General features: G+C 43.5%; 1 protein-coding gene across 1 annotated transcript in view; it reads right to left on the bottom strand.

Annotated features, from left to right (window-relative positions):
* SNX25 (sorting nexin 25) overlaps window positions 1-24,729 on the bottom strand; it is a 90,905-nt gene that overhangs the window by 9,932 nt on the left and 56,244 nt on the right. Inside the window, exons 7-14 of the mRNA XM_052661411.1 lie at window positions 21,155-21,336; window positions 16,175-16,306; window positions 14,193-14,465; window positions 11,676-11,840; window positions 10,283-10,414; window positions 6,795-6,935; window positions 5,258-5,371; window positions 273-437 (exon numbers count right to left, since the gene is read on the bottom strand). Coding sequence (XP_052517371.1) covers window positions 273-437; window positions 5,258-5,371; window positions 6,795-6,935; window positions 10,283-10,414; window positions 11,676-11,840; window positions 14,193-14,465; window positions 16,175-16,306; window positions 21,155-21,336 — 1,304 coding nt within the window. The remainder of the gene's footprint in view (window positions 1-272; window positions 438-5,257; window positions 5,372-6,794; window positions 6,936-10,282; window positions 10,415-11,675; window positions 11,841-14,192; window positions 14,466-16,174; window positions 16,307-21,154; window positions 21,337-24,729) is intronic.

Genomic DNA, 24,729 nt, shown 5'->3' with positions numbered 1-24,729 from the left:
ATCAGCTCCAACTCCTCCATAGTGAAGGTCCCCATCCCAGGGAATGGCCAGGCGGCCTTCCATAGAGGGGCTCCCGCAGAACTTCTGCCACATTCCACCTACCTACCTGCTTACCCATCCTGTCCCCCAATATGACTGCAATGGTAACTCAAGGGGGTTGCTTTCTCCCCACGTGCAGCAGGCCTGCCACAAACACCTGCTACTTCACACAGCCTGCAAGAAGATGTTTGCTTAAATACGTTTCAAAGACATACAAGCTTTAGACAGCTCACCTCCTGATGGGAAAAGAAGTCGCGAGGGAGTCTTTCCAAAAATGAGGCTAATGAAAAACTGGCTTTTTTCCCCTGCACGTCAATAACCTTGAGGTAGTCAGGAGAAGGGCTCAAAAAGGCATAAAGTGCTTCACTCTGACACAGTCTTTCATCCGAAAGCAGATTCTGTGGGAGAAAGAGGATTAATTCTTCCTACATGGTAGGAACACGTCCGTGCACTGGGAGCCCCCGACGTCAAGATGAAGAGCTGTCTACTTCCCTCGCGATTCTGAACCTAAAGCCATTATCCTTTTCCCCTGAAAGAAAATGCATTAGCCCAATTCTCACTGAATCTCAATGGCAAACAACTCTAGGTAGGTTGACTGGAGCTCCCTGACCATTCTGCTGGTGGGAGATGCTCGCCCACAAGAGAACTCACGGCTTGGGGCAACAGAAAAGTCTCGCTTTGCAAACCGCCTGCAGATCCAGGGGCCACCACCTTTCAAAGTCAACTTAACTGTCGCTTGTCTGTGTTGGAACAAGGTACGTATTCGCACAGCACACCAGGATCTTACTCAATCACTGTTTCATGGCTACCTGTGGACTTTGCACATCAGCTGAGCAAAGAGCTCTGTGCTGCCACAAGGTGGTAACTGCCTGCCAGGTGGCAGCTTTCTGTCCCTGGGCTGCCACATTCCCCAGGTGGTGTGTGCTTACATGATTATGTAACTTTTTATTGGCCCCTAAAGTGGAAATTTCCTTCAAGTTCTCTACGTGTTTGTCTGGCCTTAGGAGAGAGGAAAGGAGGACATCGTCAGGTTCATTTCTGTGCTAAGCAGCTGCTCCTGGTTGCAGGATCAACGAACCAGTAAGAAATCCTGCCCCATGGATGGGGTGACCCCCTGGGGGATGGAACTCGGGTTCTAAGGGCAGAACCCTCTCTGCTGGGAGAGAAGAGAGGAGCTGCCCCATGAGATTTCTGTTATCTTTGTTCAGATGCAAGCTGACATCTGATAAACTCTATGACCCTCCCTAGAAAAGCCCCTCTGAGAACGCCTAATACTGCCATACTGGGGACTGGGGTCCTGGGGCACCCTGCCCCCGGCCCCCCACACTCCAGCGGTGGTCAGCTCCCTATGTCCTGCAGAAGACTGGCCTGAGGCTGCAGGTTCTGCCTCAGGTGTGGGAAGGAGACTGCGGGCACGGGCCACTGGACTCATTACTGCCTTCCCGGCCCCTGAGCGTTTATTCCTTTCACAGAGCCTTAAATGCTCAGTGGTACGTGAGCGTGGATGAGCAGGAGTGAGGTATTCTCCTTCCACCCTGACTTCCTGGCTAATCTACACTCTGACACTCTTTCATAAAGTCATGGAACGGGTAACTAGTGGTAAGCCTCAAATAATACAACAATCATAAACGTGGAAATGATTCAGGACGTGTCAAGTGTTTGCACTGAGTTATATTCTATTATGAAGTTAAATTAACAAATTAATTATGTATGAAAAGTTAGACATGTTCTCAAAGACTATGTCCATGGGGGAAGGTATAATTGGGATTTTATCACATTTTAATGCTAAGAACAGAATTCCAGTCCCAATCCTTCCCCCCGAGGGCTCAGAGCATGTCGTTGCATGTGGCGGAGAGTGGAGGAGGGCTGCGGATAGGAGGGGACAAGTATACAAGGCATTCTGGGAAGAGCAGATAGCAGGGTCACCCCCAGAAGCAGGTGCAGCGTAGTCGGGGGAACGGCTGGAGTAGTGTGTGAGGAACAATCAGTTAGATTACTAAATATCTGTTATTAGTTTGCCTCGACAGAGACCCATATATAAATATTCACATGAACACACACTCAATGGAAATCCTCTTTTCTAGAAGGTCCTGTGGACCTAATAATATCTGCCTTTCAGACTAAACCTTTTGCATTTTGCTTTTCTCATTTATGGGATGATATTATGAAACTTCAGTCGGCTGTGTAACCTACCTAAATATATCAAACAGTGAGCACTTTCAAATAAAGTCTTTGAGGAAACGAAAAACAATTTCAACAGTTACTTCCTGACTTACAGTCCTCCTGATTGGAAGACAAGCTGCTCCTTGGGAAGCTGTTGGACCTGTTCAGGCAGGTGGTACCGCCCCCAGCCTCACCCGCGCCACCTAGTGGCAGCGCAGAGCACATGCTCCTCTTGGCCCCAGGGCAGGAACCACGAACCTATTTCCATCACCAGCAACCCAAGTGGGGCAAGCCTGGCCCCTCTCCACATCCCCAGAAATGCAAGGGTGCCCCGGTCTCTGAAGTACAGCTGGAAAGGCGGCTGAAAGGCTGGCAGCACCGAACAACCCTCCCTTCCCAGAGACCCTCCCTCCCCCAACAGCAGAGGCTACAAGGAAATCCAAGTGTCAGCTGGAGGGTCCCAGAGCCACACACGAAGGACTTCACAACCTGGAACTGTGAATAATGCAGATTCGTTTCACAAACAAGACCTTAAATTCGTCTGAATGATTTAATCAGGTACAATGCTCGAGTGGGTTTAGTATTTCGGAGGAGCCTGGTAGGCTGCAGTCCATGGGGCCGCTAAGAGCGACTTCACTTTCACTTTTCACTTTCATGCATTGGAGAAGGAAATGACAACCCACTCCAGTGTTCTCTCCTGGAGAATCCCAGGGACGGGGGAGCCTGGTGGGCTGCCGTCTATGGGGTCGTACAGAGTTGGACATGACTGAAGTGACTTAGCAGCAGCAGCAGCACATTCTGAATCAGCAACAAGATAGTAATATTTCTGTAAGACCACTTAAACATAAATGATTCTCTATCCCACTTCTGCCATAATTAAACTCAGAAAGTTTTTCAAAGCTGCAACTGTTTTATTTCCTGATGGACACACGCACACACACAAATTTATATATTTATAACAACACATACATGTATCTTTAGAGAGAAATGAATATATGAGAGAAAAGCAGAAACTGACTGACACCTGTAAAGGAACTCTAGCTAAAGTTTACCTAATTTAACTATGATCCATACACCTGATTCAACTGAATATATTTTAATATAGCCTCTGCTGAGAGATGTTCCGCCGCAACATCTGTGAAGTCCCAGGACTTCCAGCTACTTCTTCATTGGCAAACAGTGTTTTATGAGGCGAAGGTTCATGCCCCCTGCCCCTGAGAACTAGGACTCGGGGGCCCACGGTGTGAGTGACTTAATTATGGTCTGAAGACAGAGGCCCCAGCTAAGGAAAAAATAAATAGTGGTTGCTACTGGAGACAGCATAGCTTTGTCCGGCCTTATTCTCTAAACATAGACTGAAGGAAAACAAGTGTTTAGAGGAAATCAGGAGACTATCTTTAGGACCATGCAGTAGGCAAAGAGCTCAAAAAGCATTAAGCACAGAAAAGGAAAAAAAAAAGGATAGATTGGACTAAAATTGAGAATTATGCTCATTAAAAGAACTCATTAAGAGACTGAAAAGGCAACCCACAGAAAGAAAGAAATTCACAGCACAGGCTTACACAAGAGACTTATATCCAAACCACACACCCAACTCCTGCAAAGCGATATGGAGAAGACAGGTGACACAACAGAAAAACAGACACAATTTTAACTTCACAAAAGGAAACGGTCCAGTGTGGAGCGACCAGAACCCTGCATGCTGCTGATGAGAGTGTACAAACTGCTTTGACTACTGAGGATAAAGGAAAACCCCCAATCTCCAGGGACCCCCCAGCAGATATTCACCAAAGACCAGCAGTGGCAGCTTCAGCTTCGCTCCCCTGCACAGCCTCTGGCTGCAAACTCTCTGAACGCCCATCAGCAACAGGATGAATGAAAACAAGAAGGAGAAGGAAATCAAAGATGGTCTGCAATGAAGAAGTTCGGGACCACCACCCTGACTGAAAGGAGTCACACAGAAGCGGGTCCACAACCTTCATTCATGTGAAGTTCAAAACCTGCTGTAACCACGCAGTTGGGAGTCAGGACTCTGGTCCCCTGTGGTGATGCTGGTGGGACAGAAGACATCCTGTTTCTGGGACTGGATGCTAGTTACAAGGTTGTGTCCAGCTACAAAACTGGAGAAAGCCTTACATATGGTATCGGCATATTCTGTATCTATACATCGGGTCCCATCACTTCATGACAAATAGATGGGGAAAAAGTGGAAACAGTGACAGATTTTATTTTCCTGGGCTCCAAAATCACTGCAGATGGTGACTTGCAGCCATGAAATTAAGGACACTTGCTTAATTTAAGGACACATTAAGCAAGGACACTTGCTCCTTAGAAGAAAAGCTGTAACAAACTTAGCGTATTAAAAAGCAGAGGTATCACTTTGCCAACAAAGGTCCACAGAACCAAAAGCTACGGTTTTTCCGGAAGTCATGTATAGATGTGAGAGCTGTAAAGAAGGCAGAGCGCCGCCAAAGAATTGCTGCTTTCAAGTTGTGCTAGAGAAGACACTTGAGAGTCCCTTGGACTGCAAGGAGATCAAACCAGAAAATCCTAAAGGAAATCAACCTGAATATTCATTGGAAGGACTGATGCTGAAGCTCCAATACTTTAGCCGCCTGATGTGAAGAGCTGACTCACTGGAAAAGACCCTGATGCTGGTAAAGACTGAACGCAAAAGAAGGGGACAACAGAGGATGAGAGGGTTGGATGGCATCACCGACTCGATGGACATGAGCTTGGGTAAACTCTGGGAGATGAAGGACAGGGAAGCCTGGCGTGCTGCACACAGTCCATGGAGTCACAAAGAGTTGGACAGGACTTAGCGACTGAACAACAACAACAATAGTTTAACTATAAACACACACACACACACACACACACAAATAATAAAAACAAAGAAGAACAAAACCCCAAATACCCCAAACCAAAGATATTTTGAGGATCTGGCGTGATGTGTGAGAATAGAAGGTGAACAGGCAAACAGTTAGAATGGAGTCAGTTTAACCCCAAGTTACTAATGTTTCCTTCCATATCCAAAAAGTTTTCAGTGGCTTACCTGTAAAAACTTATTTAATTGATTCTTTGACTTTTCCATAAACTTTTGATCTACAGATTTGAAAGGCAGCTTGCTAAGAGAAGGCAACTGGACTTTTTTTAAAGAAGGGAAACACTGTGAGAGAAAAGAAATAAATGTTAGTTATCTCAAAATTACATTTAAATCTTTAAAAATTTATTTTAGATTTTTAATAAGAACAAACCAAGTAACTTCATCTTGTATTCATTTCCTCTGAGACTGAACACCTTGAAAACCTACCTGTTCTAACCAGGCTCAAAGAATATGGAGGAATAGGACACATGACGAGAAAAGCTAAGACTCGTCCCTAGACTGACAAGTGCCTGGAAGCTGGAAATCTTGGAGCCAGGCTGGGAAGACGGGTCTGCACACAGCACAGAGTTCTAGGTATGGACAACTGACTCACGGCAAGAGTTTTTCTCTTGGAATGTGTTTTGTTTACAACACATCTGTAAAACGTTATCACAGTTAACCGAAGTAGAGCATGGGAAGAACCAGCTTTACAGGGGCAAAGTGCAGAATGTAAATATATGAATAATAATGGATGTTAATAAATAATAACAACAGGCTTTTCTTTGTGGATTAAATCCTGTGTCCTGCCAGACACTGTACGAGAAGTCTGGCGTGTGTAACAGCTATGCATGTGTTTAATTGCTCAGTCGTATCTGACTCTTCACGACTCCACAGACTGTAGCCCACCAGGCTCCTCTGTCCATACGATTTCCCAGGCAAGAATACTGGAGTGGGCTGCCATTTCCTCCTCCAGGGAATCGTTCCGACCCAGGGATGGAACCCAAGTCTCCTACACTGGCAGGTGGATTCTTTACCACTGAGTCACCAGGAAAGCCCACTCTGACTGTAATTACTCCTAATAAAAACAAATAATGTTTGCTATGTGTAGCACATTCTTCTAAATGCTTTGTGCGTGGTTACTCCTTTCATTCTCATGACAGCTCTGGGAGGCGGGTGAGAAGACACTGTTAGTATCTGTGCCCACTGATGAGGGCAGAGAGGCAGAGACAGACGGAGTGGCAGGGCCAGTCACAAGCTGGTGACCGGGGAAGCGAGGATCCAAACTGGAGGCAAACTCCGGCAACCTGGCCCCAGAGCCTGTGCCTTCCAACACCGCACTTCACAGACTCGATTCCTTTGTGTGATGCAATGCAATATGTTCTACCCTCTACTGCTGCAACCCCGAACGGATCCCTTTATCCTCTAACGAGTCACAACCAGCAGCTTTGAAACCACTGGCCAGAGATACCCTCAGCTGTCCTCCAGCTCTGGGGTTCTGTTGGATTCAACGGAAGTCAGACAGCGATCTGTGTATTCAAGGACTCCGACTAGACTAGACGGTTGACCTACAGGTAAATTTCCAACCATCAGGCTGAAAATACCACTGTGCCAGTGTCAACAGCAAAGGGGAAAGAGGGACCAGTTTCCCTGTGTCATTAAAACGGAAATGGGCCCTGAGATCTCTTCTCGCTCAGTAATTCTAAGCCTGTGCCCCAAGCGTTCGTACCTCACTAAGTCTCCGGTGTAAATTCTGAAACTCACTGAGCCTCCTGGGGACTGTCCAGTTCTTGGTTTCAACTCCTCCAACTTCCTGTAAGCTTACCGTGACAAAGTAACAGGGCATTTGCTCGCCATTCTCTTCTGTGACCTTGGAGAAACGGGTAAACGCAACAGCAAGAAAGAGCACGGTGAGCAGACATGGCAGGCAAGATCCCCAGTACCCCTCCAGGCGCCCTCTCCTGGGCATGCAGGTCCCGCATCGTCCCGAGGACTTGAAAAGGACGGGCTCTGCTCTGGCTTTAGGCTACCTCAGAGGGCACAGCCCACCTGAAACCGGGCCTATCCTAACCTCAGGGGCCCTTGCAGAAGCAGAGGGATTTCTTTGGTGAGTAGAAAAAGAATCAGAGGAAGCACAAGAAGGATCTGATATGCGGTGCAGGCCGAAAGATGGACTGGGCCACGCAGAAAGATCTGGAGTATCTCTAGGACCTGAGAACAATGCCAGGCTGACAGCAGGAGAACAGAGACCTCAGCCCCACTGGGAACCCGGTTCTGCCAAGAACCTGAATGAACCTGGAGGGAGACTTCCCCCGGACTCTCCAGACAGGAACTTAGTCTGGCCAGCAGCCTGACTTCAGCCTTACGATACAGCGAGCAGAGAACCCAGTCACATAGCTGGACTCTCGACCTGCAGAATTGTGAGCTAAAAATGGGTGATGTTTTGAGCCATGAAATGCGAGAAAATTTGCTCTGCGGCAAAAGAAAACTAGCCCAGTGAACTCAACATCCTAACTGTGTTTCCTTGAAAAGGCAAATTAACAGTAAGCAGACAGGTGTGAGAGAGCAAAACCTCTCTCAGAGAAGGAGGGGAGGCTTCCCCAGTTTAACACAGGACTCCACACACCGTGGTTTCTGTTTTCATGAAATTTCACGTTGGGAGACATGATTTCCTCTACCTCCCAACTGAAGACAGCTCTTAGGCACTCACACACACACCCTGTCATAATTCAGAAAAGGCCACCATTGCTCCTAATGTAAATGGATAAGAGAAGAAACAAAAAGAAAATATGCTCAACTGAAGCTTGAATTAGCGTCATGAACCGAATCAGAGACAGAGTAAACAGAAGAGCAAAGCAAAGGGACGCCATTCTGCTGAGCACCAGCTGAGCCCACTGGGCAGGAGGACCACCGTCCCTCGTGGGAGGCAGGAGGTGGGGCACAGATAGCCCGCGGCTGTCCCGGGGGCACAGCTCGCGGAGCCTCGCCTGGCTCAGAAATCTGGAGGGGAACACCCCCCCCCCGTTCCCACGGGGGGCTGCTTCGCAGATGCTGGGTGGTCAGACGACCCCTCTGTGTCCACTGCCGTTATCTTTCCAGGGACCAAGGTCACAGCAAGCTCCTGAGTAACAACTGATGACCAGGGCAAAGGGCCTTGTGAGGGATTTTCCTCCTTCCCTCCCCTCCTCAGTATCTGCCTTTGGAAGACAATTGTAAGCAACTGTGAAACGCCAGAGGCAGCTCTGGGCAAAGCTGAGGAGGCAAGAGAATCGGTTCGTACCTCACCCCCAGGGGCTCCTCTTTTATACCTTTTGACACCACGTGCCCTGAGTGCCCCTTCCTAGACTTCTACACCAAAGGTGATTCCATCAGCAGTGAGTAAGCGTTTCTCAGTGTTCTAGGCTCTGGGCAACCTCGCCTGACCCGCTGTCCCCCTCCCCTCGACAAAGGCACCTGACCTGCACCTTAACGGGAGGACAGCGAGCACCAAAGGCACACGGACGGCGCTGGGTAAGCGCTCGCGTGGCGTGGCTTTCAGGCCGGCACCTGGAGAACGTGCACGGTTTTGCTTCCTAAACAAGAAGTGAATTTCAGATTGTGAATTCTAAGCCTTTCCCCAAGAGAGAGTGTCAGGCCACTGATGATGGGAAAAGCAGGGATGGACACAGATAAGTTGGGCAGATGGGCCCTTGAAAATCTCAGGAGTTGAGTACTGGTCCAGACATATGAAACAATGATGGAGACCAACAGTCACACTGAGGATCAATAGTGTGTGTGTGTGTGTGTGTGTGTGTGTGTGTGAGTGAGTGAGTGAATGTGTGTGTGGGCACAAGTGTGTGTGTATGTGTGTGTGTGAGGGTATGTGACAGGGTGTGTGAGTGTGTGTGTGTGTGACAGGGTGTGTGTGTGTGCGACAGGGTGTGTGTGTGTGTATGTATATGTCTGTGGGCACAAGTGTGTGTGTGTGAGTGCGTGTGTATGTGTGTGTGTTAATTGTAACCTCCTAATTTATACCTCCACCACCCTACACTTTCCCCTTTGGTAACAGTAAGTTTGATGCTTTTGAACTGTGGTGTTGGAGAAGACTCTTAGAGTCCCTTGGACTGCAAGAAGATCAAACCAGTTAATTCTAAAGGAAATCAGTCCTGAATATTCATTGGAAGGACTGATACTGAAGCTGAAGCTCCAACACTCTGGCCACCTGATGAGACGAACTGACTCACTGGAAAAGACCCTGATGCTGGGAAAGATTGAGGGCAGGGGGAAAAGGTGATAACAGAGGATAATATGGCTGGATGGCATCACCGATTTGATGGACATGAGTCTGAGCAAGTTCTGGGAGTTGGTGATGGACAGGGAAGCCTGGCGTGCTGTGGTCCATGGGGTTGCAAAGAGTCGGACACAACTGAATGACTGAACTGAACTATAAGTTTGTTTTCGAAATCTGTGAGTCTGTTTCTGTTTTATAAATAAATTCATTTATATCATTTTTTAAACTCAGATTCCACGAGTGATATTATATGATATTGACTTTCTCTGCTTAGCATGAGCATGATAATCTCTAGGTAGGGTGGACCTGACTTTCTTCTCCAGGTGTCAACAGTCAGTTAGATGGAAAGGAAGTTTACACTAATGATATGAATGTATATAAGCATTTTTCCATCAAATGAAATTATTTTTACATTCAAAAAAAGGGATATGGTATATTCTGAAAACTACTGTCCCATGTCCCTCAGAGAAGAGCAAAATATTTCTAATTCCAGAAGGAAATATTCATTTTTAAAGATCTTAGAGCTACTGATGTTTGAGCCACTGACATCAGCAGAATGGATCAATCAGAAATACATTAAAAAATTTTCATCTCCAAATTTCAAGTAGTGTTTTCCATTTTTTTCCAACCTCGGTAGAAAAGGAAATTGGTAATTTGAGGACATCAACTGTTTCTATCTGAGAGTTGCTTATGATTTGTGAATGAGGACAACCTTCTGTCTCAAGGGGAGGGAGACGAGATCTATACCAGGCAACCCGACAAACAGCTCCCGGTCAGGAATAGAACGGAGATACGGAGCGAGAGGACGAGGGCAGTCCAGAAGGATGAACATGAGCTTTTGACTCCCAACCCTAATTCTTTGGGACAATATCTAATCTGGTAAAGTCAAACTTAACACTCTGGGAACAAATAGGTAATCAACTGGGAAGGGAAGCAGTCAGGCCTACCTCTCCACTGGTGATGGAGGCTTTCCACAAGCCCAGGTTCTCACACCACCAGTCTGTTCGCGCCATGTGCAACTGGAGGTCTGTGCGTTCTTTCTCTATTAGAATTATCTCCTCTTTCAATTTAGAAACAATCTGTCACAGGGGGAAACATCCTGGGAGTTACAAAACCATCTAAAATGCTGTGCAGTTCACGAAAGTAGCACGTTACCAAATCAACACACACAAGTCAGCTTTGTTTCTATATACTGACATTGCATACTCCAAAAAGGAAATTAAGAAAACAGTTCCATTTACAATAGCATAAAAAAAAAATCACAAAATACTTAGGAAATTAAGTTTAGCAAGGAGGTGAAAGATTCCTACAATGAAAACTACAAAGAAAGAAAGACATTATGGAAGACACAGATTAAGGGGAAGACACCCCACAATTTACGCAACTCTATCATTTGAAGCCAGTAGCTTTGCCTCAAAACTCTCCTGATCATGCAGTCTACAAGGACCTGTTCCTTCTTGAGGGAGCCTGCAGCAGGCCTGTCCTGCACTGTATCATCAGCACAGGCTGTAATTGTTTCATCTCTGGTTCCACCGTCAGCATGTTTGAGCCCCCCGCACCCCCTCCCCACCAACCCCGACCAGGGCAGGTTTCTCTGTTTACTCTGGTTCTTCATCCTGCCCTGCACTTACTCATCACTGAAATTTCTGAACGCACATACAGAAGGTGTCAGAGGAGATCAGGTTGGCAGAGCAAAGAGCGCCAGCCGTAGCTACATTAAGGGAAACCTCCTTGTCGGACCCAAGAAGCAGGAACACAAAGCAAGAGACCGCACCATTGCCTGGGTGAGATGCTGTTTACATTTTTTTTTAACTTTCAAAGTCTGTTGGTTTCTAGCAAAACAATCCTTCCCCCCCGCCCCCCCCCACTTTTTAGCCGCACAGCATGGCATATGGGATCTTAGTTCCCTGACCAGGGATCAAACCTGCGTCGGAAGCAATGTCTTAACCACTAGACCGCCAGGGAAGTCCCCAAACAATCTGTTTCTTGCATAATTCTATGAGATGATCTAAGCTGTGCTTGGAGTGTTTGAAAGAAAAAAAAAATTAAGATGGTCCCTGCTTAGTTAACTCACTTCTAGAAATAACTATGGCACAAGGGGCAGTTCAGCCCCTTTCCCAAAGGCACTGCAGACAAGTCAAATAAAAGACAGAGAGTTATAGCCCAGGATGGAGAACACAAACCAGACCATAACAGGTAAAAGACAAATGCCCCCGAATTCTATTCTATAAGCAAAAAAACCCAAAACCCATAAAAACAAAAAAAGTGGAACTTAAAGAATTTCTATCAAATTAGAAAAATGGCAACTTTTACAGACAACCTTGAAAATGGAAGAGTTACCTTTTTGTCGGGTTTTGGCGCACTTTGAATAGAATTTAGAGCTTGCCTTTTATACTCAAGTTTCTCATTTAGTTCTCGTAGCTTGTTTACAGCAAAGCTGGCTTGTTCATTAACCCGACTGGAGCCTTCATCCACAGCTTCCTCACCGACCTCACCTCCCGGGTCCTGGTGGAGAATGCCACGTGAACCACCGTATCTCATACAGATGGAATTTTCCCTCAGTATTACCTACACTACAGGCTCTAGGGCATGACAATACACCACTCCAAATCACTGGATTCCACTGAGGAAAGAACCATAGTAGAAAGCCTAAAAGCAGCCTGCTTTTTCTCAGCAAAGTGAAAAATCACAGTATTCAGAATCAAAGTAACTGGTATTTGGAATTGCAGTGAAAAATGAAATATTTAATAGCCTAAAGAAAGGAGGAAAAAAATTTCATATTGCTATCTCCCAAATGGGAACCTGCACAGAACAAGGGAAGGCAACTGAGTTATATTTCCAACTAAACCCAGATGTTCTGTGCCTAAACTCTGCCCCCAAAATCCTGAGACCTGGCTTGCTTGCTTTTGGTCTCCTAGGATATTATGAAAAATTCATGCGAGTCTCTTTAAAATCAGTTCAGTTCAGTCGCTCAGTCATGTCCGACTCTTTGCAACCCTGTGGACTGTAGCACGCCAGGCTTCCCTGTCCACCACCAACTCCAGGAGCTTTTAAAATAAAATTTCCAAATTCCCACTAGTGAAGGTATTTTTAGCATACACTTTGCTCAGCCCTTCTTTTAAAAATGTATTTTACTAATCAAGAGGTAGATTATTTTACAAGTTAGGTGGTTAGCACTTGAAAGTGACTTAAGGTTCATAAAGAACTACATAATTTGGGAAAAACCTGAATAGATTACCAACAAACAGCATGTTGGTAATTAGATTCATGAGCAGCAGGAACATGAAAGAACTGCTGAGAATTGTCTTCTGGTTCGTTTACTCCTTAACTTTCTTCCACATTTGTTTCTTCTAGTTTTTCTCACTTGTAACCAACAGTAAAGAAAAAAAAAAATGTCAAAGGAAAATATTAGTAATCATAGAATACCAGGCTGTTTCCATTTTTATATATTCTCCCTAATTCTTGTCCATGAGTATATGTATTATGACATTATTCTACGCCTTTATACATTCAAGAGGGTATTCTGCCTTTCTCATAAAATATATTACTACAATGCTGCATATTTGAGGGTACTGTAATCTTCAAAATTATAACTGCTATGGCTGCAGAGTATTCTATGAATTGATAATAAACTGAGGCACATTCCTATTGCTACTCCTGCTGTGGGTTGATTTCTGCTTTTTTGCCATCCCAGATGTGTTAAAATAAACTCCATAGTGCATAAACCTTTTCCCCCCTACATTTAAATTATTTTCATAGGATAAATTTCTAAAAGTGACTGTACTAAAACAAAGAATAGGAACTTTCAAACGGTCAGTGACACGAGTCACCCTTCTTTGAATCCTAGGTGACGCCGGACATTTTCCCTTTTTGTTTACGATTTATTACCTATTGTATCAACAGGCAGTTCAAGTCTTTATTCAATTTATGTGTTGGATACTCACGTTTTTACTAATCTGAATAAACTGTTCACAACATTTACACATCAACCATTTTAATTTTTGAGCTAGAGATAAAGACCAGTTTGTTTTAGCTGTGCTATTCTAAAAATAAAATGCAATGAGTAGTGACCAATTAGTTTAGTGGTTCTGTTCACTGAAAATGTAAAGATCCATAAGAGAACTTTTTTTAAAAAGTCTGAATGAAGTTCAGAGACATCCACTTCTAAAACTATCATGAAGAAGCACCTGATTCCTCAGGGCTTGAGATACAGTGAAGTGGACAGAAAGAGAGAATCCAAGATACATTACAATCTTTCTATGTAAAGTGACTCTAAAACACTTTTTCTTTGTACTTTCAAAACTTTCAAACTTATATAAATCATTAATAGCGAAAGGGAGATGGCCACTGGGCTACCCAAAATGATCTAATACACTGTAAGAAAATTAGAATTCAGGTATGGTTGGACAAGATTTGTTTCAAAACATCTTAATTTCACCTGATTGTGTTTAAACTCCAAAATATTCCCTGCAGGTCTTCCTACATTCTCTGCCTCTCATCTTTTCCCCATCCTTTTTGTCTGGTCTCAGGCTAGACTGTCAAGCTACTGATTCTCTTACTTGGCTTAAGTCGCAAATGTCTCCCCCACCCGCCAAGAGTCCTGCCCTCACTTTTCAGGCGTCAAACTCACATGTGTCCCAGGCAGAGCAAGGAGGTCTCTGACTCAATGCTGGGTAGCGGTACCCAGCCGGTCAGGACAAAGAAAGAAGCACCGACCAGAAGCAGTGAGGTGCTTCGAAGTCCTATATGTTACAAGACGAAGGCGCACACCCTATCTGACTCCCACAATCTGCGCCCACCTAGTCACGTCCAACGCGTAAGCACTTGAAAGGCAGCAGAAAGGTAAAGGAGACTCACCACTTCATCCTTGTTGGAAACCAACTGTGAGACATGTTTTTCTTCCTCTTTCATCATCAGTCTCTCATACAGGTCGCTGACAATGAATGAAGGGTAATACCTATCCTTCAGGGTCTCATAAACGTCTCCCTGGATTTTGCAGAACACTTCAATCCCTTTATTGCCCACAAGACACTGCTGGATTTCTTTGTAAAGTGATTTTTCCACTGATATTTCTTTGCTCTCCACGAAGAAATTCTGGTAAATTTCACCAACTAATTGCGGGATTTCATTCTGAAAAGATGGGAAGACAAGGAAAGAGAAAGTATGACATACCATCTCTGAGAAAAACTATTTTCTTCCGAATTCGCTGCATTTTAAAGGTGGAAGGAAGACACTGGAATGCAGGATGAGTGTGCAGCTTTGTGGGCACATTCAGGGCCAAGGGGTGAGCATCAGACCCTGAAAAAACACCAGTTGAGTCCTTAAAAGGAACACTTTACACTGAACAGTTAACAAATATGAATTCTTTTTAATGCTGAAAGGAAAAAACAAAGAATGAGAACAGTTCTCTTCTTGCAGTGGATTCCCTTCTCATAAATCTCAGTTTCACAGGAATATAATTCATTAGCTAAATTCAATTTGACTTTTCCATCTAATATAAATAGAAGTGCCAACTTCCTACTCCAGCAGAAAGTCAATATAATAACTGTGGAAGTAAGAGACATATTCTTCAGAATGATGACTTACTACACTGTAATCAAGCTTGGTCTTAAACACTAGACTTAGGTCACAGCCATCCTACTTTGAATGTGCAAACATCTCTTACATCTGATTAACAGAACCTTTGCATTTCTGCTAGAGACAACTCTAGGGATGATGCAGAGTCTTTAACAGCAGCAATAAAATAAAGATAAGCGCCTTAGTGAATGCTACGAACGAACATAGACAACGTTGTGGAGCTTTCACATCCTAATCAGTGTTGCTAGATCAAAAGAGAGTTATTTGAGGAAGCTATACCTTCTTGCTGTACTGACATTTTTCAACTTGTTTTTAATAGTTTAGGAAATTTTTTTAGATTGCTCTTTACAGTATTCCTCTGATAGCAGCCAAATCCAAGTTTGTAGTCAAGTCTGGTAGATGAAATATGTAATAAAGCTGGCTAGTACAATATTGAGTAAAATGAGGTCATTGGTGGCTTATAAATTAACACTGAAAGAAATTCCTAAGATTTCAAAATAGTACAAGACTGGATTTAGTTCCTTAACCAACACAGCTGTGATTTATGATGTCTTCTAAGTTGGTGTTATGCTCTAGCAATATTCATATTAAGTATAAACGAGTAATTTAATGTAGGTAGTGCTCTTTGGGCTTATTTTAATAAGCCTCTCAGAATGCACATATTATATATGCTGTATATATTATTATATGTTTGTTGATATAAATTCACAGATATGTATTTCACATTCTTCAACTTAATTCTTAAATATATATTGAGAACTTGCCAAGCACAAAACACAATGCTCATTATTGGGCTTTCCTCTGTAACAGGCATCCGTAATCAAGAATTATTTTTTGTCTTCCTTAACACAATCATTTAAAATAAAAGGACAGTTAAGTGTGCACATTACAATATTATTAAAAATAACAAGGTTATGAGAATGAGGTACAGGTGATAAAACCAAACTTATAATAGCAAAGTGGGTAAGATGTGCCTTTTGATAATGAATTACAAAAAACTACCTGAAATTAAATTCAGGAACTGGTACATCTGTAAATCTTTTCTCCTTGACTACACATTTAAAAGCACTTTCTATAAAAATAAAATCTAATTTTTATTTACCATTGTGAGCTAGAACATAATGCCAATGATATGTCTGGTTTAAAGTATTATTTTAATGTATAGCTTATCTTACGCTTTATTGAAAAACACAGATACACTGCCTAAAACACAAGTTTTCATCAGCCAGTGATTAACATTCCTTTGGACCTATATATCCTACCTTGTTAGCATTCTTTAAGTACTCCACAGACTCCCAAAAACTAATTAGAGCTCTCTTGTCCATCCTTTCCATGTATGTTCGAAACTGCTCTCGGTAGACAGCGTTGGCCAAGATATCTTCGAAATGAAGAATCTATGAAGCAAATGTAATTAGGAGTTTTTAAAAATCTAATTTTATATATCAGTTCACTTTGACTTCCAAAGGATTCATTTCCACATTCAGGGAAAAAAATGCCTCATTTTCTAAGGTCATAGAGTGCCTGTTTCACCTTCCTAAACTTTAAACTGAAAAAGCTTACTGAACATTCAAAGTGCACATATTCAAAAAATACCAATTTTCTATTAACCATTAGCTCATTCACCAAAGGATTTATTTGGCTTCTATTCTGTATCAGGCACATTTCTAAGAAACAGATAAAAATCCCTGCCTTGCGTGATGAACTGCTGAAAGCAACCATGCTCATAGTAGAAAAAGTCAAGAGAGATGTTTAAAAGACCAGGTAGCTGGACTCTAATAAATTGGTATTTTTGTTTTCCATCCTATTTTCATATAGGTAAGGAAATCTACGAATGATTTCATACCTTGCCTTTTTGTTTATAATATCACATTCATTTAAAAAAAATCTCTTGTATGTATCATATTATTTTAATTAACCCATAAAAAGTCCATTGTATGTCTAGGATTCTATTCACACTAGGTCAAACAAGTGGAATCAAAATGTCATAAATTCTTCAGTTACGCAAAAATTCATAAATTTTCTAAAACATATATATTGTACACATTATTTATATGTAACAAAAACTTCTCTACTATGCTTGATAAAGGCTTGAGATTTCTAATTTGAAAAAACAGATATGAAACAAGCAACAAAGGTTTACTGTGTAGCACTGGGACCTATAGTCAATATCTTGTAATAATTTATAATGGGAAATAATTTCAAGAGTAATATATGTGTATATGTATTACTGAATCACACACAAAAAATTCTACTTTTTGAAATTAAAAAAAAAAAGTCCAATGTATGGAATTTTCAAAATTACCCCTTCATTTACTATTTTGAGTGCTTACATCTTAAGAAAAACCACTACCTGAAGACACAGTGCGATCAATCTTGAGCACGGACCGCTAAAGAAAAAGTGGATAACCTTTATAGTAATTCAGGACTTAACAAGGAGAAATGCCCCAAATTAGTTTAGAAGGGATTTAACTCCTATATCCTGAGTTACCTATTTAGTAATAAAAATGATGTCTAAGTATAATGCGGAGAGGGCAATGGCACCCCACTCCAGTACTCTCGCCTAGAGGATCCCATGGACAGAGGAGCCTGGTGGGGTGCAGTCCATGGGGTCGTTAAGAGTCAGACTTGACTGAGCAACTTCACTTTCACCTTTCACTTTCATGCACTGGAGAAGGAAATGGCAACCCACTCCAGTGTTCTTGCCTAGAGAATCCCAGGGACGGGGGAGTCTGGTGGGCTGCCGTCTCTGGGGTTGCACAGAGTCAGACACGACTGAGGCGACTTAGCAGCAGCAGCAGCAAGTCTAAGGCAATAAAAGGATAACTTATATTTAAGATTCTTTAGACTTTATCTTTTGGGGCTCCAAAATAACTGCAGATGGTGACTGCAGCCATGAAATTAAAAGACCCTTACTCCTTGGAAGAAAAGTCATGACCAACCTAGATAGCATATTCAAAAGCAGAGACATTACTTTGCCGACTAAGGTCCATCTAGTCAAGGCTATGGTTTTTCCAGTAGTCATGTATGGATGTGAGAGTTGGACTGTGAAGAAGGCTGAGCGCTGAAGAATTGATGCTTTTGAACTGTGAGAAGACTCTTGAGAGTCCCTTGGACCACAAGGAGATCCAACCAGTCCATTCTGAAGGAGATCAGCCTTGGGATTTCTTTGGAAGGAATGATGCTAAAGCTGAAACTCCAGTACTTTGGCCACCTCATGTGAAGAGTTGACTCATTGGAAAAGACTCTGATGCTGGGAGGGATTGGGGGCAGGAGGAGAAGGGGACGACAGAGGATGAGATGGCTGGATGGCATCACTGACTTGATGCACGTGAATCTGAGTGAACTCCGGGAGTTGGTGATAGACAGGGAGGCCTAGCGTGCTGCGATTCATGGGGTCGCAAAGAGTCAGACACGACTGAACGACTGAACTGAACTGAACTGAACTAAAACTAACATTGTAGCAGATGGAAAAATTTCAGAAATGTTATCAGTAAGATTTTTCTAAAATCAAGTGCATATGATCAATGCATGTTCACCTCCTCAGCCATGCACAGTAAGTCTTCAATCTGTTTTGTGGGCAGAAAGGGGCAGGCATTTTTCTAGCAGCTTTTGGTAACTAATTAAAAGAATGACCATCCCTTGCTACAGATCATTAATACTTAGGATGTAGTGTACTAACTTTGGGAAATCATAGAACGTACCCTCACTTCAGGTAAACCTACCAGTGAAGCATTTTAAAGTACAAATTCTAACTGTACAGGCTCCAAAGAAGTCTGAAGGCTCCCATATCAACTCTGATAGGAATGACAGATTAATCGGAGAACAACCCATTTTCAACACAGGGAGGAGCTGAGCAGGAGAGACATCCAACAGTTCTAAGGAAGTCTTCCCAGTCTAATCTCAGACTGAAATAAATTCCAAGTTAGATACAAATTCTTGTATTTGCAAAATTAAGCCCAAAACATCTAAAATAATAGCCGCTTTTATTCTCTTATTGTGTCTTATGAACACTCTTATGTTTAGTTCTAAAAGCGCACACATAAACAAATAAATGATTAATTTAACATCTGATTCATCTCATATCTTAGCTGGTGAATTAACCTTAAGTTCTCTACTCCAAGTTTTTTGTTTCTGTTTTTAATTTTCTCTTGAAGCCTGCATAAGCCTTTCACTGAGTAACGCACACTAACGGTGTGGGTCTGGGTGACCAGGATGAACAGATGGCACACTTGTGAATCAAATATGTTAACGTGAGATGAACCCAACCTCCCTGCATTAATCTGAGATGAGCTATTCTCAGAAATTCTGAGACTTCGTACAGAAGTGGGAAAGAGAACACTGGGTAGGTCAAAGTGGACACTACTGCTCAATAGATGATTTAAAAATACAAGTATATATACACAACATAATACCAATTACCATTTACTAAGGGCTTCCATACAGCAAACACTATGCTCTTGTGTTAATTACCTCTGTTGGATTAACACATTTCTTTCTGTCCTAAAACCTCTGGTAATTCTGGGAGGGGTGCTGCCACAAATAATCTCTGGGCAGAAAACAAAAAACTGTCCTGGTGGATGTTTCCTGTGCCAAAGGCCACGGAGTGTTTCAGGCTGGAAGGTGCCCTGTGATCATTCTTTATTCCCCGTCAGGGATTTTTATTTACTTCTTTTCACTATGTCCCAGTCCCACTGGATCTGGTTTCATGATGCGTATGCTATTAACTAGTTTTATGTTTTGTGTGTGTTGTCTCTTAACCCACAGGCTAATTTTTCTATAGGAAATACATCCCTATAGCACTCAAAAAGACCACAAGGCCTAGAATAGTAAATAAACATTCTCCTAAAACACCCAACATGTTACCAAGAGGGACCCAGGCCCAAGATTCTCCGGCTATGGAATATCCACAATATACTCATCAAATTGTCAATAGCAGACTAAAGAGAATGTGGAGAACCAGATCCTGGGAACGATGTTTTTTATCCTGAAAGGAGAGTTCACAACTGGATTCCTCTTACATTTATGACATCACTAAAACATACCCCCGAATAATTAATGCCAGTTGTAACAGATGTTTATTGAGTGCTCATTATATACTGGCTACTGTGCTTATCATTTTATGTACATTAAATTCCATAATTATCATGCCCTGTACAGTCTGTACACCTATTGTTACTTTACAAACAGAGTACAGAGAGGCTAACTGACTTGCCCAAAGTGAATCCCCAGTGAACCTGGGATTTAAGAGCCAGGCTTTCTGACTCTGTAGCATAACTTTTTTGTTGTTGTTGAAACTTTTATTTTATACTGGACTATAGTTGATTAACAATGTTATGATATTTTTCAGGTGGACAGCAAAGGGACTCAGCCATACATATACTTGCATCCTTTCCTCCCATCCAGGCTACCACATGACACTGAGCAGAGCTCCCTGAGCTTTACAGTAGGTCCTTGTTGGTTACCCATTTTAAATAGAGCAGTGTGTACATGTCCATCCCAAACTATCCGTTCCCCCCATCCCATAATAAAAGACTTACTCTTCTTAAGAAATTACCTGATTTGTATTCAGGCCAAAAGATTTAGCAAACTAAAAACAGTACGGAAGTCAAGAAAGAAAGGTGGATTGAGAGCTCTGTAAGAACTTCAGGGGAGACAGAGCCGGGGAGTCTTTTCACATTCAAGTGCAGGATCCTCAGCTATACTCAGCCTTGTGAACCAACCAGATCCGGGTTTTTATATAGTTCTGTCTCTTCCTATCCACATGGCCTTAGTAGGTAATTTACTTACACTAACTGTTTCTTCATCTTTTGTAAAATGGAGACACAGAGTACATATTCATAGCCCTGTGGCTAGAGCTAAGTAAAATAACCTCTAGGAGACCTTCTGCTTCGCGGCTGGTAATTTCTATCCAATTAATAGTGAGTAATCTGATTGGGCCCTTGAAAATATAAATACGCTCCTCTGGGATGGTGGGAGGACAAAAGGGAGATAGGAAAACACACACAGGCGTGTAAACACACACACACGCATCTCACACCTCCTGATCACACCAAATACCACTCGCGGAAGTCAAGGACACTAAGAAATGTGGATTCTTGACTCCCAGAAGTCAACATGTGAGTTTGTGTTAGGGAATACATCTTTTAGGTTAAATTACCAAGAAGTGAAAGCACTGTCTACGTGGTGACATCAGCGTTCACAACAAACACAAAATGGCAAAACAAGAAACCGCCAAGTTCTACCTTCTGGCTCTGAGGCCCTTCCCCTTCGTCAGAGGCCCCGTCCTCTTGCTGGTCATAGGCAGGGCCTCCCAGGACTCTGATCCTCTTCTCACACTGCTTCTTCGCCACAGTCAGCTGGTTAATGTACCTTTTCATGTTCCTGGCTCTCAGGAGATCAGCCTTCATGGCGGCAGTTTCCTTACCTTGAATGAGACAGATGGGTGGTAGGCAGTCAGAGGAGAAGGTGCCAAAGAGGGAGGGAACACGGTCATGCTGGGCCAAATTTGTGAAAATGTGGGGCTGAAAATTGGCCATTTGTGACACGGATAGACCTGGGGGTCATTATATTTAGTGAAGTCAGTCAGAGAGAAAAAAAATAAATACTGTATGCTTTCACTTATATATGGAATCTAAAAAAAAGAAACGAATGGATACAACAAAAAAGAAACAGACTCACAAGTAACAAACTACTGGTTACCAGAGCGAAGAGGAGTGTGGGGAGGGTCAACGCGGGTGAAGGGGACGAAGAGGTACAAACCGCCAGGTATAAAACAGGTGAGTTACAAGGACAGAACACACAGCGCAGGAAGCAGAGCCAACGTTTTTTAATAACTATATGGCGTATAATCTGTAAAAACAGTGAATCCCTAGGCTACAGGGCTGTCTTTGGATTTGCCTCTCCTGGATGCTACATGGTCTCTGGTGACCAGCTTCCTGAACACACTGCGTAGCTTCCTGTGGGGCTTCAACAGCCATTATCTCAGCAGATCCCCCAAGAATCTGCCTGGCTCTGTTCCCTGTCCCCTTCAGGTCCCTAGTTCAGAGCTCAGCAAAGACATCTCTGGTCACCCTCCTTCTCCCTGCAACCTCCACCCTGAAACACCAGTCTTCTCCCGCACGGCTTTATACTTTCTCTGCAGCACGACTGCCATACTATCTATTTTACTTACTTGTCCTCCAAGTGTGTCCTCAAAAAGTAGCATTTTGTTTGTTTATACACGGCTGTGCCACCAGCACCCACAACAGTGCCCGGCAATACCGTCGGGACTCAGGGAACGCGCTGAGTGGATGCATGATCTATGTCAGATGTTACCGAGGGTTCAATATAGCAGAGCTAATGTTCTGCTGAGTCCTTGCTATGCATCGGGTACTCTGCTCTCTCTCGAGCCCTGGCTGTGAGAGAGAACCAGGGTGAGACTCCTCACCTCCTGCTCCTTACCTTACTCCAACACGGCATCTAGCCCTCCCTGCCACCAATCAGCTGTGGCCAGGACCACAAGCAGACAAGTCCTGTGGACGGCTGTCAGTAGAGTCTGGAATCAGACCAGAAGCTGGTCTCAGCCACCCCGAGCTCTGTGGTCTTGGGGAGAATTTTTTCTTTTAATTTAACTTAAAGATATTTACAATGGTTTGCTTCCTTAAGTTGACATTATGTAATTTAAAGCAAAAGCAAAAAATTCACACAAAACTGATTTTTAAAAATGATTAAGCATCGAGCACCTCCTTGTGGAGAAGGGACTAGCTTTGCACATATAACCTGCAGGCAGGGCGGGGCAGGGGTTGAGGGCAGGCTTTTTTCTGTTAAATGGGTGAGAAATGAGCTGGTTTTAATGCTGGTGGAAGGAAGTAGTTAAGAAGGAAACAGGCTGCAAGTTGGGAGGGTGGTACCCAGTAGACAGTGAGGAAGGAGGCTAGCTTTGGGGGAGGCCACCCCACCCTGTGGTGACAGGAAAGCGCAGGGACGGATGTGGACACCAGCCAGTCTGGACCTGGTGTCGGGAGCTGCAGCAGTCCCCTTCCTAGGGGTCTGCTGTCTGGAAGCAGCGAGTGAGGTTATCCGCTCAGAGAAGTGTTAGCCGTTCAGTCGTGTCTGACTCTCTGTGATGTCAAGGACTGTAGCCCACCAGGCTCCTCTCTCCATGGAAATTTTTAGGCAAGAACACTGGAGTGGGTAGCCATTTCCTTCTCCAGGGGATCTTTAGACCCAGGAATCGAACCTGCGTCTCAAGCTAGGCAGGCAGATTCTTTGCCATGAGCCACCAGGGAAGCCCTCACACACCGAGGGAGACCTCCAGTTCCCCAGGGTGGTCGTCACACCCTCAGGTCACTGACTCGGTCTGTGCAGGTGCTGACAACCATGCCTGGACAGGCTGCACACGTCCAACAGGAAAAGCTCAGGCAAGGACCACAAGGCACGGATCTATCAGAGCAGCCTTTCTGACATGCATCACCAATGGTCACGCACAGACTTCAGGTCAACAGTCGGCCCTGTTCAAGGGGGTCTGTCGTGTCCCAGGGTGTTTTCAAAGAAGGGGACGAAAGATGAGATGGTTGGATGGCATCACTGACTCAATGGACATGAGTTTGGTGATGCACAGGGAGGCCTGGCGTGCTGCAGTCCACGGGGTCGCAAAGAGTCAAACACGACTGACCGACTGAACTGAACTGAACTGAACCGAGGAGGCATTTTCATCTGACGCCAATGATGGGTTCTCAGTGTGTCCTGTGCTTGGCTGACAGGGAGGCCCTGCTTGAACAACTGAACTCAGCATCTCGAGAGGAAAAGTAGTATTTCAGAGCCCTCTTTGTGGGAAGAGAAACGTTTGATGTATGGCAGAAACCAACAAAATACTGTAAAGCAATTATCCTCCAATTAAAAATTTTAAATAAAGTAATTGCTAGTCTGTCTCCAAATTAGAATACTGCAAACTGAAATTATTTATGGGTGTACCTGAAGAAATACTTGCTTGGAATTGTGACTTTTTCAGAAAACCTTTCATTTGTTTTTTTCTGCTTCCAAAACTCACGTTATTTCCATTACACTTAGATTCCAAGGAGCTTAAACTCCCACAGTTGCATTCCACGATTCTGCACTGATTACATTTATTTTAAAAAGATTTAAAGCATAATATCCTTAAACTAGTTTGAATTGGTTACATTTATTTTAAACATGCTACACGTATATTCTTAAACTCTAAATTCTGTGCATAATCTTTAAGCTATTTTAAAATGCGAGGACAAAAAGTTGGCTTTTATAAAATAAACCTAGACTACAATTTTAACTTTGGGTTAAAACAGGCTAATCAAGAGAGACACAGAGCAAGAAACTGATACACAATTAACAACAAACACATTCTTCTCCTGAGAAGGCTTAAAAGTCTTTCTAAAAGGACAAAAACAGGCAAATTCCAAAGGGAAGGGAGAAAGAGAATAAACCTTCCCCTAAAACCCAGCTGCAGAGCTGAGGAAACATCCCAGAGTCCTGCTGGAGTGTCCCTGCTCGCGTGAATGCCTTCTCTTTGTTGAGGGCCAAAGTCATTGTCTGATCACAAAGCTTGTCGCTAACAAATGCAATGGCAGTTTGTTGCTTAGAAAATTCTGTTTATTTTTTTGCCTCGGAAAACTAATGCCACATTCAGGGCTTAATGCCTAACAGGGCGCTGCTGTAGAGCGTGCGACTGTTGTGCAAAAATCCTAGGAAATCCAGCAAGAGAGATGAATACACTTCTTTGTGACCTCAGGACCCGTCCAGCCAAGAAACCCTCTGATCAAGAGAAGCGCGGGCCAGCGGGTGGATGACACACTGCCGGGTTCAT

This window comes from Budorcas taxicolor, chromosome 24 (assembly GCF_023091745.1).
Source record: "Budorcas taxicolor isolate Tak-1 chromosome 24, Takin1.1, whole genome shotgun sequence".
NCBI lineage: Eukaryota > Metazoa > Chordata > Mammalia > Artiodactyla > Bovidae > Budorcas > Budorcas taxicolor.
This window is presented reverse-complemented; position numbering and strand designations above follow the sequence as displayed.